The sequence below is a fragment of the Cygnus olor genome, chromosome 20, assembly GCF_009769625.2.
Source record: "Cygnus olor isolate bCygOlo1 chromosome 20, bCygOlo1.pri.v2, whole genome shotgun sequence".
In the NCBI taxonomy this organism is placed as follows: domain Eukaryota; kingdom Metazoa; phylum Chordata; class Aves; order Anseriformes; family Anatidae; genus Cygnus; species Cygnus olor.
Genome location: NC_049188.1, coordinates 6871322 through 6889671, shown reverse-complemented (window position 1 = coordinate 6889671; position 18350 = coordinate 6871322). Strand labels below are relative to the sequence as shown.

Below are 18350 nucleotides of genomic sequence, written 5' to 3'. Positions count from 1 at the left end.
TACTTTGTACATCTGCTGGTGCCAATTTCTTCAGGGAAACCTAAACAAGATGCTTTGCCTTAACCCAGGGATCAGCATGTCACTTTCTAGATGGATCGCATGAGGCAGTGGATGACACAAGGCTGGGCCAGCACAATAAACAGAGGCCGAGACAGCCTGAGTAAGAGGTGTCTAGAATAACAGAAGGCTCACCTCAGACTTCTTGCTGTTCATGTAGAGGATGGCCAGTTCATTGTCCACCAGCTCCACTCCTATAGAGGACAGCTGCTGCCCCTGATCCAGCTCATGAACAATTCTCTTTACATCCTCCATCAGCATCTGAGCATCCCTAGGGAGAGATGGCCGAGGGTATTGAGGGGAGAATGCAAGACTGCACTTTGCTACATACTCAAAAACTGTTTTGGGGGCTGCCTGCTCCTCCTCCTGCTAACTGTACAAACAATGACACATGAAGGAGCACAAGGAAAGGACTGCAAAGAGACCTGGAAGTGGAAGGAACACAAAGACACTTGCTCTGACCTGTTCTCGCCTGCGATTGTCACCACGTGAGGCTTCTTGTTCAAAAGAAATTTTTTCAAGGTTTCAATATCCTGTGCCTGGAAAGCAAAAGGCGAGACAGGTCAGAGTAGAAAAGCTGGAGAGTTTCTGCATTGAATCAGCTACTAGTCTTGGGTTCCTATTTCACAGGGAAAATCCTCCCTCACTGCTACCTTGATCTGTCACCACGACATGGATCTAGATAAATACCTTCTCCAGAGGCTCTGCAGACAACTGCAAGGACAAACATGAAAGCTGTGCAGAGGAGAGAGTGATGCTGTCATGCTTCTGTGTTTCAGGATAGCAGTACAAGCAGGGAATGGAAGTTAAAAGCCTGTCTCAAGCTCCAGTAGGTCCTGCAGCCTTTCACTATTACAGCGTGATCAGGGAAAGGGGAGAAGACTGCTGTAGCTGTGTAACCACAGAAGCTCACAAACCCCAACCGACAGAACTCAAGAATGGCAAGGTCCTGTCACTCCCTGTAGGAGGAGCAGCAGGAGCGAACTGCAATCTAACTGAAAGCCTCTCCAGCTGGATAATTACAGGGTGGAAAAAAAAAGGCAGAATTCTTGCATGCAAGAGTGACAAAGCCTGTGCTGTCTTCAGACTGGTTATTCCTCACCAGCCCACAGCGCGTCACCCAGTACCAAAAGCAACCTGAAGGCACTAGTCTCAAGATACGAGCTGTGCCAAGGCTCACCTTCTTTTCTCTCTCTTCCTCACGCCAGGCATTCCTTCTCTTTGTGAAATGTGGCAATCGGAGGAAGTCTGTAACCTCACCCTCTCCATTAACAAGGGCGCAGAACACGGGGTGGTCCCTGCAAAACAAAGATCACTCAGAGACAGAGGACAGCTAAAGCTGAACACGGATCCAGAGCCAATTCCTCTCCTCCTACCTGGCTGAGGAGAAGGCAATGCCTAGCACCCGAATCCCCTTCCCTTGGTTTTCGTCCATGAAATCATCATCTTCCTCCACTTGCTGATCAGGACGGTACGAAGCTACTTTTAGCCAGTTGTACAGCTTGCGGCTGCAAGCCTAGCAGAACGGAGAAGGAGAGACACGAGTGAGAAAATCCACTGCAGGTGCTCTGGTATAGCCCTTCTCCAGAGGGAAGGTCAGGGATTGCTCAGGGCAGCAGGACAGAAGAGTCTGCCAGGATTAGGACCAGGTATCCAGAAACACAAAGCCCATTTTTCCTCCCACTGAAACATCTGCTTTACTCTCTGTCTTTAAAACCTGACTCAGACCTCTCACTGTCCCCTCCTCCTTCCCAAGTGCCTGTATATGGCCTGTGAGCAGCCATCCTCAGCAGGCTGCAGGACTTTTAGCATTTGTTAACCCCAGCTCTGACTCGAACTCATCTGTCCCCCACCTCACCTTGAGGACATACTCCTTGGCCTCCACCAACAGCTTGTTCTTCAACTCTTTAGCCATCTGCACGTAGAGGAACTGGTTGAGGGACCGCTCAATGGCCATAGTACGCTGCCGATTCCACTCCTGCACCTGGTGGCTGAACTCATCCCGATAGTAGAACTGTTTGATTTCCTCAAAGTATGTCTGGTCGCTACCGTAACTGCAAAAAAAATGAGAGGGGGAGATATAGACAGGCTCCAAACACCTGCATTGACGCCACCACTGTCAGATTCTTGCACAGGCAGGGACGTGGCAGTAGCAACTCTGATTGAGGAAGCTACCTGGTAAGTACAAAGAGCCAATCCTCCCATCCAAGACTCCTTTAGCTGCAAGAGCCACGCTGCTAGACGGATCACAGCTGAATGTTCTGCTGGCAGCACAGAGAGGACTGACACAGGGGAGCCCACAGCCACTGCAGCACACCCTTACCTTATTGCACAGTGCGGCTGCTCAGATGTGCAGGGAAGAAACCAAGGAGCCACACAGCAAGGGCGATTTGGAAACAAGCACTGCCTTTCACAAAAAGCCTAAAGGCTTTAGAATTTGCTTTCAAATGAATAAGCCAGATGTCTTCTAAAGTTTTCAGTAAGACGATGATAAAAGCGAGCCCCCTGAGGCTGCTTATCATTAAGGCACAGGAAACCACCAGACCACGACCTCCAGGAGCAGTCTGGGTTACAGAGGAGCTCTAACAGCACAGCAGCACCCGATGAATGAGCTCTGCCAAGGCTCAACCAGCGAGGACTCACCCCTCCACTCCTTTCATGTCAATGCTGATGTCTATAGTCAGCAGCGCCTCATCCTCCGCCAGGCTCATTTTCAGGAACTGGTCATCTCGCAGCTCCTTCACAGGCTTGTTCTTCAAGTATTTAAAGGAATAGGCATAGTGGGCTTCATCAATATCCTGGGAGAGAGGAGAGAGTCAGTACGCAGGCAGGGCATTCACAAGGAGTGACCCTACCGTACACTGGTTTTCATTAAATACCCCGTCGCCCCTACGCCTGCCAGTTTACGTTTCCTTCCCCAGCACGACACAGTGGAATCTGTTCCCAGCTCGAGAAACAGACTGTTCCAACAACTGAAGGCAACATCTCAACGGTAAGAATCAGGTCTGATGAAATGCTGTAACTAAAAATGCAGCATGCTGCTGAGCTGGCCTCTCCAACAGCCCAGCTCACACACTGCTCTAAGATTTATTCAGAGTTGCCACTGACATGGGAGAAGCTTCCACATGCAAAACGAACATTTGTGTATTATTTAGATCCCTCCCCGAATTGACCCACAGAGTCAGAGCTTCCTTCCTTACCTTCTTCCCCTTTTTGGTTGGTGAAATGTTGATTTTAGCTCTTTCTTGGAAAGTCTGTCTCAGGACCTGCCTGACCAAAGGCTCTCTGGCTATCTGCAAAGCCACCATGTACCGGGCTCCTTCCAGCACAGCTTCTGGACTTGGGAACTGACTAAAAGGAAAAAAAAAGCAACATTAAGCATTGAGACTTGAGAACGTGCCAAGATCCTCTCTCCTGCTTCACCCGCAGGCCCTCAGCGAGGATCCCCACACACTGACCTACACACGTAGTCCTTGGCCAGCTCCAGGGGCTCTGCAGGGAACTGCTCCGTCTCGTGCCGCTGGTAACTGTCTCGGAGATTCTCTCCGAACTGCTCGGGTGTCAGACCAAACTTTTTAGCCAGGCTGTCTGGGGGGGGGGAAACAAAAAAAATCACAAAAATGATGAGAAGGATACTGGAGACTATACTGAGCAAAGTTACCAGTCCTCCTCCTCCAAGTAAGCCACACAGCCCAGAAAAGCATGCAGGCTAGGCCACAACACACTACGAGCTCAGCATGACAGAGCAGAGCCCTTACCCAGCCCAGCTGTTTGACAGATGGTGTACATATCCCGACGGGAAGCCTGCTTCAGCTCAGGCCCTTTCTGCTCATCATCTTCAGCATCCTCTCCTTCACCTGCGGGAAGCGTACGTTTAGCAAGGCCTCTTTACAGAGGCATACTGTCAGCTGCAGTGTGTCAGCAGCACAGCAAAGGGGACAAACACAATCTACACTGTGCAACACAGCCCCTAAATCCTACGAACACAACTGAAAGGTCACAGTAGCCTTAAAATTATTCAGCGTCAGACAAACACCCTGAAAAACGCTAGCTTTTCGTCAATTTCTCTCTTTTGCATGATTTTAACAGCAGTATCTCTGGGTTGCATGCTAAAACACACGTCAGGGTAGTTGGATCTTTGCTTCTACCCCATCATGAGGGTTGATATTCTGTCCCTTGGAAAAATAACATCCTGTATGACAGATTTTAAGCATTTTTAGAGATGTCTGGAAGACCTGGGACTAACCTGAGATGGAAGGGAACCGCAGAGATGGTCTGTGCACACACAAAGGCTTTTCAACAAACTTTCTGACTACTCTTTTGAACCAGGATTTTGAACCAGCCCGGGATTAGGAGACTTATCAAGTTTGGGGACAAACCTTCTTCCTCTTCACCATCCTCTCGGATACGCTTTTGCTTCTTTCGAGCAGCCTTTGCAGCATTCTGCATCTTGGGGATGTCTCGCCCATAGTACAGCAGGAAGTGATTATACACGTCCTTCAGCTCGTCCATGGACTGCACATCCTTCAGCCTAGGACACGCAAAGCCAGCATGTTACATCCTGCTCACAGCAGAGCTGTGGGCAGAGCGCTCACGGAACCTGCTCTGGGACAGGTCAGGCAGAAGGAGTGCTTGGGCTCATCTTCTGAAGGAGTTTTAAATATTTCTCTTTGCTGGCTTTGTGGTGAGGCTAAAATCAACGTAGCGCAATGGCCAGAGGGCCGGTGTTGTACAGATAGGTTGGTACACATTTTAAGTCATGTTGGAACGAATTCAAAAACGTCACGGCACCATACCTCTCCATGTCAGTAGTATCAAGGGCCCTTATTCCATCAGCCAAAGGCTTGTCCGGGTCAGCAGATATTTGCTCATACTGGTAGGCTTGCATCTTCTCAAACAGACGTGTCAGGTTCTGCTTGCGGATCTTCAGCTGGGTCCACTAACAAGAAAACAGAAATCTCCAGTGAAATGCACTGTAGCTGTGCATCACGTTTATCTCCTCCCTTCCCAAACAGGGGCTCCTAGAGAGGCACTCCCAGGATCTCAGGATATTTTCTCTACAGCAGAAAAGGAACTTGCACTCCTTGCAGGAAAGGTCACTACACAAAAGGATCTTGGTGAAGGGAGAGGACTATTTTTTGCACCCTCTTTTGTCAGATAATCCTTTAATATCACATGATAGCAGAGATGCAAAGTGATTAAAAAAAAAAAAAAGAAGGTCTCCAGCTAGGTGGGAAGATATAGTAAATAATAATAAGTATAATAAGGATAATAAGTAATGAAAACACCCCTCACCTTCTCATCCCACTGCCAGACTCTCCACAGGTCGTTGATGTGCAGCTCTGGCTCTACGTACTCCTTTCTGTAGAAGGCGATGAATGGGACCTAGGTCAGAAATGGGACTCGTCAACACCGAGCAAAAGGAGAGTGCGCTGCTCCTGGCAGCCAGGAGTCCAGAGATTGCTCCTGTCCCACGGGGGAGAACAAGCTGATGGGGCAGCAGTGTGGGAGATGTACCGAGTCGCAACGCAACTCGAGACTGTTCCACCAAAGAATGCATCACATGCACCAAAGAGCTTCTGTGACATCAGGTAACACCTGAGAAGACAGGTTGAACGGACCACGTAAGGTTCAAGAGACTCTGGAATTCCTCCACCTCATTTATCAATTTGTCCACGATCAGGCAAACAGGGCAATAGCAGCCCCATCAAACAGGCCTTAAAACCTCTGCTGTCCCATCTCACACGAGATGAGCTGCACTTTGCAGAGAAGCACCGTTTTGTCACAGGACAGGCAACCAGGTATGGCACCTCAGACCCGACTACTTTGTTACCCTAAATACCTCCAGCAACCCCTTGACTAATCCTGCCTGGATAAGGAGGCGGTGACTCAGGCTTTGCCTCGAAAATGAAGCTGAGTTACGAGGTACCTCAAAGTGTTGATTTCTCATGAAATTCAGGGCTTCTTTAATCTTCTGGATGGTGCTGGGCCCCTTGCGGCTGAAGCTGCTGGCGGCTTGTCCACGATCAAGGTAGTCAGAACTTTCCTAAAAGGATAAGCAACACATTATGGTGCTTAAAAGAGCAGTCCAAGCTAAGGCTGGAAAATGGTGATCCCTCTGTTAGCTGGAAATACAGGCTTAGCTACATGCTGCGATTTTAGACCACAGAAAAGCATGACTGGCTTAAAGGAAAACACAGAAGCAGCATCTGGCCAATGTAACCCATCGTTAAAAGCAGATGGCAGCTAATATTAGTTTACCCCTAAGCGCACAGTGGCTCAGAGATCGTTCAGTCTTTTATGACAATTATTCTCGCAACATCTCTGTGCTGCTTTTTGTCCTGTTTTTATCAACGTGGAAATGAAGACGTGTGTGTTAAGCGACCCACTCAAAACCAGAGAAATACAAAAGTATCCTGGGCACGATGTTTCTCTAAGCAAACTCTTGGAACGTCTCCAGGCTAGAAATCTATAGCACCTTCAAGTCACCAGCCATCTTAGGACAGAAGTCCCAGGCATAGCCCTTTACCTGCAAGGAGATGGTGGGTGTTGCAAATGCATTCCTGTAAATCCAGTCAGCTTCTTCCTCCAGCTCGTCATCTTCAGCACTCTTTACTGGGATGGATCGCAACTGTGAAAAGACAACAGGATTAGCAGAGGCACGTACAGCACCAGGGCTCACTGCAGCGTTTTTAGGAAGCCTGGAAACAACTGTTTTGAGCTGCAGATTGCCGTGGGGTCTCAGTAGCTGCCACACCCACAGGGCTATGCTAAGGACAGCTCTTCAACACCGTCATCTGAGCAAACAGCAAATCTGCATCAGCCTTCCAGTAGGTAAAAAAGCCAACAGGTCTGTCAAAGACGTGTGGAAAAGCCTGCAAAGGTGCGTAGCCTTCTGTGATGAAGGATTCAGGGTACCTGTGCTTCCTACAGGACTCCCAAGTCCCTTGAAGTTACATCCTCTGTTCCAGTCTGCCCCTGCTCCAACCTTGTTATCACTTTTCTTGCTGCAGCCACAGAATAACAGAACATAAAACAGCTCCAAACCCTCTCTGGGCATTTAGGCCAGCCACTTCTCTTTCAGGTGGAGCCTGCTCTAACCATCACCGACATCTATGACTACGAGAAGACATCTGAACGAGCCACTTGTGGCCAGAAGACATTACACACAGCACTCCCTCGTGCTGTACACGCTGGCACGGAAAAAAAGGGTCCTTTGAAAAATTGGCAGCTTCAGACATCACATTTCACAAAGGCAGGTAACAAGCTTCTGCGCAGAACTGTATTAACATACACTAAAGGGAGATCAAAGGACACTGACTGTCCAGGGAAAACCTGAATAAGAGGCAAAATTAAGTGAAAAATATGAGATAACAGAACGATTCCTAGCAGCACAAACGGGACTCCACACGGACAGCAGTATAAATCGCAGTCACTCAGATTATTTAAAGCGGGTTACAGAAACGCCTTGCAAGGAACAGTTGTGTCGGCTGGCACAGCTGTAGGGTGGAAAGCCCCAGCAAGCCTCCGGCACCGCAGCGTCCCCTTGTTATAGAGGTACAGCTCACGGGGTTACTAACAGCACCAAACAGAAAGGGCATCTCAGCAGAGCACACGCCCTGCACCGCACCCAGGAGAGCAACACTGGCACCCAGTGGCCAGAGCGAAACTATGACCAGCGCTAAACCCCCTCCGGGTTTACACAGGCAGAACAACTCAGTTTCACTGTTATGTTGGAATGTGGAGCTTCAGCCCGCACATTTAAGGTGGGATAGGCAAACAGGGAAAGGAGATACCAAAATCCAGGCAGCAGCCGGGTGAGAAAGCTGGCCTGCAGGTCCCAGGCCTGCTGTACTCAGCGGGCACCGAAACGCTTTCTGGTTGTACACCCGTTCCCTCCTCCCTCACCTGGAACCTCTCAGGCATGTCTGTCACGCGTATCTCGTTGTCCTGGTCTGTTAGGTGACTGCTCTCCAGCTCACTGGGCTCGTACATCTCAAAGATGCTACGGCGACTGACGCGCTTCTTGGCGGTCTTTTTGGGTCGGACGCGGGTCTCCCCTTCAGCCTCTTCATCCTCGTATTCATATTCCTCCTCCATCTCTTCATCGTACTCGTTGTACTTCTCAAACTCATCATAGTCGAAGTCCACACCGAAGATTTCCTGGGCTTCCTGCAAGGCACTGGAAGGCAAAAACTATCCTTCAGCCCCACGATGCAGTTAAAAACATCGTTCTGGCCACAGCACCTAAGTTTAACCTTTGGTTTTGCATCTCAGCTAAAAAACTGGATAGGTGCACAGATATTTGAGCTGTACATGCAAATACTTCTCTTAAGGGACTGGTTTTGGCATTCCCATAACGAAATCTAGGGAAGAAAGGAAGAAGTCTGTGACTTCTTAAATGTCTGCCCAAAAGCCCCGTGTTTAAATTCACCACGTTCCTTTGGGGAAGGAGACCAGCAGTATCCAACCACAAGCTGAATCACATTGCAGCTGCAAGAGTCAAGTAATCTGAGCACCGTTTCTAAGGCTCCGGGCCAATTTCCAATCAATACTTACGCATCGGTGTATCCAGGGAGCTTCTTTCGCCATTTGGGCTTCTTCAGAGGTTGTCCATCGTCATCGACGATGAAGTCATCGATGTCTGGACACGGAGAACCATTTTAGCAGTCAGCGCACACACGCACGCTTGGCCAGTACCTCTGGCAAAGCTCAGCTCAGCCAGTGCAGCTGTGCGCCTCCACCACAGGCTTAGGCTGCTGCCTGCTGCCAGTCTGCACAGCTACCCACAGCATCTCCTTCACCAGCCGCAGAAATTCCGGGAGCCTGAACCACAATTACAAGCTAGAACGAACTTTTAAACCCAGGAAAAGCCGTCTGGTAGCTATCTGCAGCTCAGTGCACAGAAAATGCTCTCAGAAAAAAAAGCCTTCCTGCTTTGGATCCTAGACAGAAAGAATCTTTGCAACTCTTTTAGCCCATCACCACTGCTGGTGCCATACTAATGCCCGAGAGCACAAGTAGGGCAGGCATGCACAGTGCTACTAAGTGCTAAACCGTGCCTCCACTTTCTTTGTTTGAAGCGTTTTCATGTTGAAGGGAGCTCAGAGCAGACATTCAACACCTCAGGGTATGCAACATGCTTCTGGACAAAGCAGACAAACTAAATCTGCTACCCAGAAACGTTTAATTCTAAAGACAGCACTAACCAGACCAACGAGAGCTTGACCACAACAGGGCTCCAGCTTTTGGTTAACTGTAGATCAGTGGAAGTCTTAACTTGGTTCCTGTGCTTTAGCCCTACGACAAACTTCAGATGCAACAGGCCATCCATACTCACCAGATTCATCTTCCTCCTCCTCCTCCTCTTCTTCTGGTGGAGCAACAGGAGCTTCAACAGCTTCCCCTCCCTCCTCGCCTTCGCCATCCTGAAAGATTTCCTCAGCAATGGCTTCCTTCTCATGCTCTTCCTTCCCATAGTCCTCCTCTTCATCATCCTCATCATCGGACATTTTCCGCACGCGCCTGAATTTTTGCTGCAAGCAAGAAGTCCTGTTAGCGCACACGCCTCCTGGCACAGACGCTCACGCTCCGCGTCATCTCTGCCCGGCCAGAACTGCACTTCCTCTGCTCCCTCTGGAGGGGGAGCAGGATGGAGCCCAGCCCAGGCTTCCCTGGCTCCCGAGGAGCCGTGCTGCAGGTAACTTTTCCACACAGGAAAAAGTCCCCGGAAGACGGGCTCTTCTGAACCTGCGTTGCAGAGGTGGGAGGGGAGGAGCACAGCAGACGTTACAAACAAGCACAAAGCGTTTGGCAAACCCTAGGAGCCAGTGCCCGGCCGCCTTGGCAAAGGAGAGTGCGCGCTTCCTTCAAGCGCTCAGCTCTTCCTTTTCAAGGAAAGCAGCAGACTGGAGGCGCCGCTCGCTCACTCCACGCAGGGGCCCGCCCTCTGTGCCAGGACGCACCACGCCGTTAGCAACAGCGCGGAAACAACTCACTCGTTTGACTTTAACGCCCAGGTTCTCTTCGATGAGGTCGAAATCGTCGTCCTCCAGGCGGTCATCAAAAGCTAACAGAAGAAAGCAGAGGCGAGTTACAGTCTCCCTTTACTGCTGCGGGAACGGACGAGGCAGTAAGGAGGGTACAGCTCACCCAGGCCACGCCGACAGCGAGGGCAGAGGGAGAGCTCTGCTCTCCAGCAGGGCAGTGCGAGAGTTAACACCGTGGCCCGCTAACAGCCACCCCACAACTTACTGCGCTTTCTCTTTTTGTGGCCAACATCGTCTTCAGAGTCTCCAGAGTCACTGGCTTCTTCCTCCTCTTCCTCCTCCTCATCGTCATCATCATTAATGAATCCTTTCAGGTTCCCTTGCTCATCCTGATCATCCAGATTTTCCTCCTCCTCTTCCTCATCTAGGGTGGAGAACAATAACCACCGCGTAAGTGTCTAAGGCTTATCTCCAAGGCTCTTGCTCGGCTCTGTACAAACATTTTCCGTCGCACTATCTGCGCAGGGAGCCTTTACTGAACGCTTTTACTGACACAGAACCCGGCCAGGTGCTCACGCCAGAGCCCCATTTCTCCTTTCACGCCCTCTCTGCAGAGGGAACAGGCGGAGCGGTCACGCTGGGAGAATTCCCGCGCTTTTACTGTTTACTAAAAAACCGCGCATCCCACGGGGGCGAAGCAATGTACTTCCTATCGCCAAATATAAAAGCCATCTTAGCGCTTTGAGGAAGGGAAGCGCTTAAACAGCTGAGAATATCGCCTACAGACGGCCACGCTGTTGCCGCACGGTTACTGCCGCATCCACAGAGCGAGGAGACGTAAAAACAGAGCTGCGAGGCACACAGACAATTCAGCCTCCTCGGCGCAGACAGGAAGACTCACCGTCCTCATCTTCCTCTACAAATTTCTTGGTTACTCTGGGAACAACCTCCCCGTCCTGGTTGTACTCCTCCTCCGACTCCTCTGCCTCGCTTTCTACGAAGTCAGACATGGCTGCGGCGTCTCACGCGCAGGAGCTGGGGAGAGAGGACACATCCATCACGTCAACTCAGGCAAAAGGGTTTCAAATCGTCTCTCCAGGTCCCGAATTGCCCAGAGCCCCCCCGTGCCTGAACGTCCCTGTCACCAGAGATCAGCCAAGCGAAGCCAGCAGCCCCGCGCTGTCGGCTCCTGTCGGGCTGCGTCTCAGCGAGCAGGACACGACCGTCGCGGCCGCGCTCGCTGCACAGCCGGGCTCTGGACCAGCACACGTAGCCGCAGCCCTTCAACCCCGTCCATCCTCTCACGGCCAGGAGAGCGACCCTACGCCGTCCCTGAGGCAGCGCCGGGTCAGGCGCACCGTCAGACCAATTAGGACCTTGACGTGATTAATCCTCGCTCGCTTAATGAAGCCAGGGTGATCCCCAAAGTGGCCTTGGCTGAGTGCGGAGCGAGGCTCCGCCGAGAGCCGGGGAGCCCCGCAGAGCAAACGGCACCCCGGAGGGCGCTGCCCAGCTCAGCACCGTGTGGACGGAGCCACGGCTGGCCCAGGACGCCCCACGTCGGGTGCCGAGGGGGAGAGACCGGGAGGTAAGGAGAGACTGCAGCAGCGGGGTCACTTCCGTACCCAGAACCTTTTGTTTGACGTTCTTCCCCGGGGGGGGGTTCCGGAAGCAGTATAAACCAGGGCTGGCACGAAGGAAAGTGTTTGTCCATCCTAACACGGCTTCAGCCCTGTCTCCTTGAGCCCGGCACTTCCTGTGGTTGTAAGCCCGCTCTAATTTTCAAAGGATTTTTTTTTTTTTTTGGTTCCTTTTTAAACAGGCCAAAACAACAGAAGCTTCCGAAGTCGGCTGTAAAGAAAAACCTAACCGATTCCCCACGCGGCTGTGCAGGTGACAGAGGCAGCCCAGGAAGAAGCAGCAGCCTTTGGTACAAAGCGAAGCTCCGAGGAGGTATCAGGTCTAAAGCCACAACCTTCGCGGTAAATAACTTCTGATGCAACACGACAAAAAAAAAACAAAACCCAACCCTACATGATGGGGAGCGATACCTGACCGTGCCTCCAAATGCGGCAATAACCATCTCCCCACCCGACCGAGGCTTTGCCGTGCCACGTCTCGTGTGCAGGGCTTCTTGTTCTGCCCACAGCCGGAGCACAAACGCGGCAACTTCGAGAAAAACAGGGACTCGCTTCTCACTTAGGAAAAAAAAAAAACCAAAAAAAGGAGCGGAAGAAGGCAGATCTTGGAGAATATTTTGTCTTAAAATATTAATAGCTGCAAAGGAATACGTTGGCCCCGTCTCATTAAAGGAAACCCACGAGAAAGACAAGGGAAAACCTCTGTGAGTTTTCAGACAGGAGCAGGTAGCAGCTCACACTCCTTGGCCGAGGACGCCGGGGCTGCGGCCGGCACCTCCTTACCATGCTCCAGACGGGGACAAATCGCAGCGGGCCGAGGCTGCCGCCCCGCTCCCAGACCGCGCATCGCTGTCCTGCCGCGGGTACGGGCTGATCCCCGTCCCCAAACGCATCCCTCTCCGAAACGAGGCGTCAGAGGGCGAGGCAGGCGCCGGTTAAACGTGTCCTTTCCCCGCATTTTGAAGCGACGGCCCGCAGAGAACAGGAGCTGCTTTGCTTGCCAGCCTCCGCCCGAGCATCGCGTGGCTTCCACGCCTTCTCACCCGTTCTCCTCTCTCCACCGGGGCGTATTACACACGTAACCGCCGAGCCAGAGCGACTTCCACAGCATTTCCCAGCCTAACGAGCGTCCTTCTGCCCGCGACGGACACCCAAACCATCCAGGACGGAACCCCCCGCCCCCCCCCAGCGCAGCACCGCGTGCTCTCTGCCGGCGAGGCGTTTCCCTCGCAGTTCCACCTTTCTTCCTTACCACTCGTTCCGCCGTCTCCTGGCGATTTCAGCTCGCGTCAAGCGAAATCGGTCCAGACACGAGGAGCGGCGACCCATCGCTCGGGTAGCCCGTCTCGTTTAAGGAGCCAGCCGAGCAGGTTCCTTAAAGCCAGCCACCCACAAGCGCTGGGTGCTTCGGGCTCCGGCGAAACGGCCCCCCCCGGGACGGGGTCACTCGGCACGGCGGGTGGAATTAAAGGCGGCTTTTAGCACGGAGGCGTCGAGGCAGACACGTACCGACGGCGCCTCACCCCCCTTCCCCCTTGGCAGGGGCATTTGTCTGAAATGACACCGCCAAGGACGCGGGCAGCACGGTGGGGGCAGCGGGGGGGGGGACGTGGAGGCGCCTCCCCGCCGAGCCCAGCGCCTCGAGCGCTGCCTCCACCCCAGAGCAGCCCGGGGCCGTGCGGTTACCCGAGCCCCGCTCCACGCCGGGGCCTGCCTGCACTTTGCTCAGCTCGAGGGCACGACGGCGACCTTCCAGAGTCCACGAGCCCCTTTTAAGCGGAGCGACGCCGAGCAGACAGCTCTCCCTGCTGTCGGTACGCAGGGCACAGGTCCCTGCTCACGTCGGGCTGGGCGCCGCAGGCACGGCGGGGACCTCCCTGCTTCGGCGAGGGGACGCCGACGGAGCCAGGTGCTCGCCTACCTGCGAGGCCTCGGCCGCGCACCCAGATATCCGCTGGCGGCTCAGCACGACGAGGTCGCAGCGCTGGCTCTTGGCGTATCCCGGGCAGCCAAAGGTAACTCGTTACGGTTGGGAATTCAAACTCATTAAGTTTGGGAATTCAAACGCGCCGCGAGCAGCAGCTGCGGAGCGTCGGGAGCCGCGGCACGGAGCGCGCCTGCGGGGCGGGGGCAGGGCTGGCACCGGGAGCGGCTGTGGGATGAGGGGAACCGGAGGCATCTCCCCCTCTAGCGTCCCGCCGCGAGACACGTTCGGCAGATCCTGCTGGACCCCGTCCCTCGGAGCAGTCCCAGAATATCAGCGGCAACGCAGAAAGCAGGAGAAACTCCCTACCCGAGGCTCAGGCCGGAGCTGCAGCACACTTTGCAACAGCAGGGGTGCGGGAGGGAAGCAACAACCCCGACTGCTCCCTGTCCTTCGCGGCAGCAGCTACGCGACCACGCTAATTCTGTTGGTTTTCTTTTGTTTTTTTTTTTTTGTTTTTGGACAGAGATTGTTTTAACCTCTGCCGCTTCCCGGTTCAGCTCACAGCTCCCCGAGGGTCACACAGGTCCACGGACGCACCTCTGCCAAAGCCGTCACCGAACAGTTCTGTCCAGCTCTCATTTCAAAGACAAAACGGCTAAATTGGAGAAGGTTCAGAAAGCTCTGTGACAACACGAAGGCCAGGAAACTTGACTCGATTCAAATGCGGAGCCTAAGGAAGCCCAATCTACTCGTTTTGTCAATGAAACGCTCGTGAAATGAACGCTAGCGCGGTGAGGGTACGTCCACGGGAGTAGGACTGTGACAAACGGCTCGTGAGGAAAAACCCCAGCCAAGGGCAAAGGTAACGTCGCCGCTCCAAGCTCTTACAAGGATCCAATTTCTTTTTTTTTTTTTTTAAATAAAAACGCCGTATTTGACCCCTTGCAGGCATCTCATCAGCCGCGCGCTCTCCCTGAGAGCCACTCCTTGGGGCAGGCAGGGACTCCTGCAGGGCTGACCTCCGCCGGGCCCGCCCGCCCCACCACGGCACCAGTAACACGCGCAGCATTCAGGTTTCACAGCTGGCTTACCGACTTTTGAAGTCGGGACCTAAAAGAGCCGTCCCCCCTTCCTCCCTGGGAGGCGTGCGACGGAGCACGGGAGCAAAACGAGGAACAGACCCGCGGCATTCAGCCCAGCCCGGCCGGAGGCAGGTCGGTGAGAGCCCCGGCAGCTCGGGCAGTCCCGTACCCGCTTCCCGAGTCCTAACGCCGCCGCCGCCGGTCCCGCCGCTCCCACCTCCCCCGATGCTACGGGGCCGCAGAACATCCTGTGGCGGCGAGCGCCACGGCTTAGCGGCGTCGGGCGAGCGCTTCCGCCTCGTTACTTCAGACCTGCCGCGTCGCAATTTCCTGTGAGGACCAGAAAATGGATCTGCCCTCCTCGCTTTCCCTGACCTGCCCCTGCCGTCAGGCACCTGGGTGGGATCTCCCGGCGGCACGCGTCCCCCCCCCCCCCCCCCGCCCCGGGGTGAGGCACCGCGGGCTGGGCTCGCCTGGAGCCCGCTCCTCCGCGTTCCCCCCCTCTGCGGCGGGCTCACCACTGGTTTCCGCAGCAGCGGAGCGATGTTTTCTGCTCCGTCCTCCGCTTTTAAACGGTTCCAAACTATCCGTTTCGGACCGCGACGGGGTGTCGAAGCAGTGCTTTAAAAGAAGTTAGCGCTGAGGCTCTAGCAGCTCTTCCCTGAGCAGTGAAAGTTGACGCGGACTCAGCCGCTGCAGCGCTTGGGGCCTCTGTTACACCCCCGGCCACCGCCTCTCGCGCACCACACGAGCGCTCAGCAGCACCCGGGCTCTCCGCGGCCTCCCCCAGTCGGGTTTAGCCAGCTTAAATCATTTGGGCATCTAAAGTCATCGCTTCCTTTCCTTCTCCGTATCGTCATACCCAGAAAAACAAAACAAAACAAAACAAAACAAGCACCGACGGAAGCAGAACGCAGGCGACTGCGAACCTCCACAGCCACCTCCCCCCGCTGTGACCACCAGCCGTTCGCTCCCACCTTTCGCGTGCCGCTTTTTAAATCGACCGGGAACTCCAAACAGGGCCTGCCCGTGCTGCTGCCGCCCCCCCCCCCCCCCAAGATTTTTCGGGGGGGGGGCCCTCGGCAGCCGTTTACAAACCCGAACTCACCCCCGCGGAGCTGAGGGGGGGGGCTTCGACGTCGCGATGACGGGGAGGGGGACGGCGGCAGGGTGCCCTCCCCGGGACAGATGGCAGCCCCGAGGCCTTGCTGTCCTGCTGGTGGCTGTCCCCACGGGTGGGGACCCCCAGGGGTGTGTGTGTGTGGGGGGGGTCCCACCGCCTCCACCCCACAGCAGCTGGGCTGGGGGGGTGCCTGGGACTGGGGGGGGGGGGGGGGAGGGGAACAGGGGGGCGCCATCCCCAGACCCCACCCACACCCTGAGGCCTTCACCCTAGGGTGGGGATGAGCAGCACGGAGGAGCCGCCCAGCCCCTGCCCCCACACCGGGAGCACCACCGGGGAACCACCGGAACGCCCCCCCCACCCCAAACCAGCGCCCAGCCCACGGCCGCGGCCTTCACCCCGCAACCGGGCCCACGATCCCCGAGGCCCCCGAGGCCCCCGCGGCCTCCCCACCCCCCTCAGGCCCTCCCCGTCCCTCCCTCACAGACCCACCGGGCCTCACCCCCCCCCGCACCCCACGGCCGCCCAGCCCGGGCCGAGGCCCCGGTAGAGGCCTCCAACCGACCCCTAGGCCCTGCCGAGCCCCGCCGCCCACCCCCCGCAACCCCCCCGGAGCCGTCCGGGCCCCTCCCGGCCCCTCCTGGCACCCACCGGCACCGCTGGGCCCGGCGCGGCCTCCCCCGGGGCGCTGAGGGAAAATGGAGGCCGCGGCGGCGGCGGCGGCGGCAGCGGCGGCGGCGGGGGGCGGAGCAGACGAGTTGCGACCTCCGGGCGGGCGGAGCGGCGCCACTTCCGCTTCCGGTCGGCGGCGGGATGGGACCGGAGGTGGAGGTGGCGGTGGCGGCGGCTGGGGGCAGGGGCCCGCTCCCGGTGTCGGCCCCGCTCCCGATCGTGGCGCTGGTGCTGGCGCTGGGCGCGGCGGTTAACGGAGGAGGAGGAGGAGGAGGAGGAGGGGGCGGGCCGGGCCCCGTTACGTGCGGCTCGGTGGTGAAGCTGCTCAACGTGCGGCACAACGTGCGCCTGCACTCGCACGACGTCCGCTACGGCTCCGGTAACGGCCCCGGTACCGGCCGCGCGCCCCGCCCCCCCCCCCCCCCCCCGTGCGGGACGTTATTTACTTATTTATTCATCCGCCTATTCATTTATTCGTTTGTTTTTGTCTCCCGCAGGCAGCGGGCAGCAGTCGGTGACCGGCGTGGCGGCGGCGGACGACGGCAACAGCTACTGGCGGGTGCGGGGCCGCACGGCGGCCGTGTGCGAGCGGGGCCGGCCGGTGCGGTGCGGGCAGGCCATCCGCCTCACCCACCTGGGCACCGGCCGCAACCTCCACAGCCACCGCTTCGCCTCCCCGCTCTCCGGGAACCAGGTACCGGGCACGGCCCTTGTGGATCTTAACCCTGCCCGGGCCCCTCTTGTTCCCTAGGACCGGCCCCGGACCCCACCGGATCCTCACCGGGTCCCTATAGGGTCCCCACCGGCTCCCCGGTGTTGCTGCCCCATCCTTCCCAGCCCCACGTTGTCCCCCAGCCCCTGCCAAGCCCCCCAGTCCCCCCCAGCCCCGTTTTTCCCTCGCCCCGTTATCCCCTTGTCCCCCCCAGCCCCGTTTTTTCCCTCGCCCCGTTATCCCCTTGTCCCCCCCAGCCCCGTTTTTCCCTCGCCCCGTTATCCCCTTGTCCCCCCCAGCCCCGTTTTTCCCTTGCCCCGTTATCCCCCCCAGCCCCATTCTCAGCCCCAACCCTATTCTCTGCCCCCCCCCCCCCCCCATTTCATACCAGCCCCCCACCCAGCAGCCAGCGGGGCCGTTCCCACCACAGCGAGCTGCATCCCCTGGGGCACCCGAGCTTTGCCGTGTCCCCTGCGAGCCCTGGGGCACCCGAGCTTTTGCTCTGGGTAACGAGGAGGGCGCTAACGAGCCAGCACCCAAAACCTGCGCTCCATAAGCCCTCACGCCCCTGGAGAGCCATCCCCGCACGTGCTGCCCCTCCAGCACCCCTATTTGCCCCTCCCCACCGTGCCGCAAAGCCCTGAGCCCCCCCAAAAGGAGCTCCCTTTCCCCCCCTTCACCCTCTCCCCGCATAACCGGGCCCGCGGTGACGCTGCCGCCCGCCGCAGGAGGTGAGCGCCTTCGGGGAGGACGGCGAGGGCGACTACCTGGACGACTGGACGGTGGTGTGCAGCGGGACCTACTGGGCGCGGGACAGCGAGGTGCGCTTCCAGCACGCCTCCACCGACGTCTTCCTGTCGGTGACGGGCGAGCAGTACGGGCGGCCCATCAACGGGCAGAAGGAGGTGCACGGCATGGCCGCCTCCAGCCAGCACAACTACTGGAAGGTCACGGAGGGCATCTTCGTGCAGCCCGCCGAGGTTTTCAAAGCGGAGCAGTACCACGCCGAGCTGTGACGGACGCAGAACTGACGCGTTTGGCCCAGGGGACGGCCCCCGGTCCCCGCCCGGGTCTGGCACGCACCAAAAGGTGGAGCCCGACGTCCCAAATGCAACGCAGAGTCAATAATTCCATTATTCTGAATTTAA

General features: G+C 56.3%; 2 protein-coding genes across 3 annotated transcripts in view; one reads left to right on the top strand and one right to left on the bottom strand.

Annotated features, from left to right (window-relative positions):
• The window catches only part of SUPT6H (SPT6 homolog, histone chaperone and transcription elongation factor), a 23272-nt gene extending 12191 nt beyond the window's left edge, over positions 1–11081 (bottom strand). The window contains exons 1-20 of the mRNA XM_040532498.1: positions 10948–11081; positions 10312–10470; positions 10056–10126; positions 9398–9593; positions 8617–8701; positions 7966–8239; positions 6587–6688; positions 5987–6103; positions 5353–5442; positions 4854–4996; positions 4437–4588; positions 3816–3914; positions 3516–3645; positions 3258–3408; positions 2701–2855; positions 1916–2111; positions 1434–1573; positions 1238–1355; positions 520–596; positions 193–328 (exon numbers count right to left, since the gene is read on the bottom strand). Coding sequence (XP_040388432.1) covers positions 193–328; positions 520–596; positions 1238–1355; positions 1434–1573; positions 1916–2111; positions 2701–2855; positions 3258–3408; positions 3516–3645; positions 3816–3914; positions 4437–4588; positions 4854–4996; positions 5353–5442; positions 5987–6103; positions 6587–6688; positions 7966–8239; positions 8617–8701; positions 9398–9593; positions 10056–10126; positions 10312–10470; positions 10948–11056 — 2700 coding nt within the window. The 5' untranslated portion in view covers positions 11057–11081. The remainder of the gene's footprint in view (positions 1–192; positions 329–519; positions 597–1237; positions 1356–1433; positions 1574–1915; positions 2112–2700; positions 2856–3257; positions 3409–3515; positions 3646–3815; positions 3915–4436; positions 4589–4853; positions 4997–5352; positions 5443–5986; positions 6104–6586; positions 6689–7965; positions 8240–8616; positions 8702–9397; positions 9594–10055; positions 10127–10311; positions 10471–10947) is intronic.
• Positions 10957–18350, top strand: SDF2 (stromal cell derived factor 2). Of its 2 annotated transcripts, none has more exons than XM_040532500.1 (4): positions 10957–11081; positions 16470–16869; positions 16988–17184; positions 17931–18350. In XM_040532500.1, the coding sequence occupies exons 1-4, from the start codon at positions 11055–11057 to the stop codon at positions 18216–18218; spliced, it is 912 nt and encodes a 303-aa protein (XP_040388434.1). In that variant the 5' UTR covers positions 10957–11054; the 3' UTR covers positions 18219–18350. The 2 variants fall into 2 exon arrangements, with proteins under 2 accessions (XP_040388434.1, XP_040388433.1); XM_040532499.1 differs by having other exon boundaries at positions 16470–16881.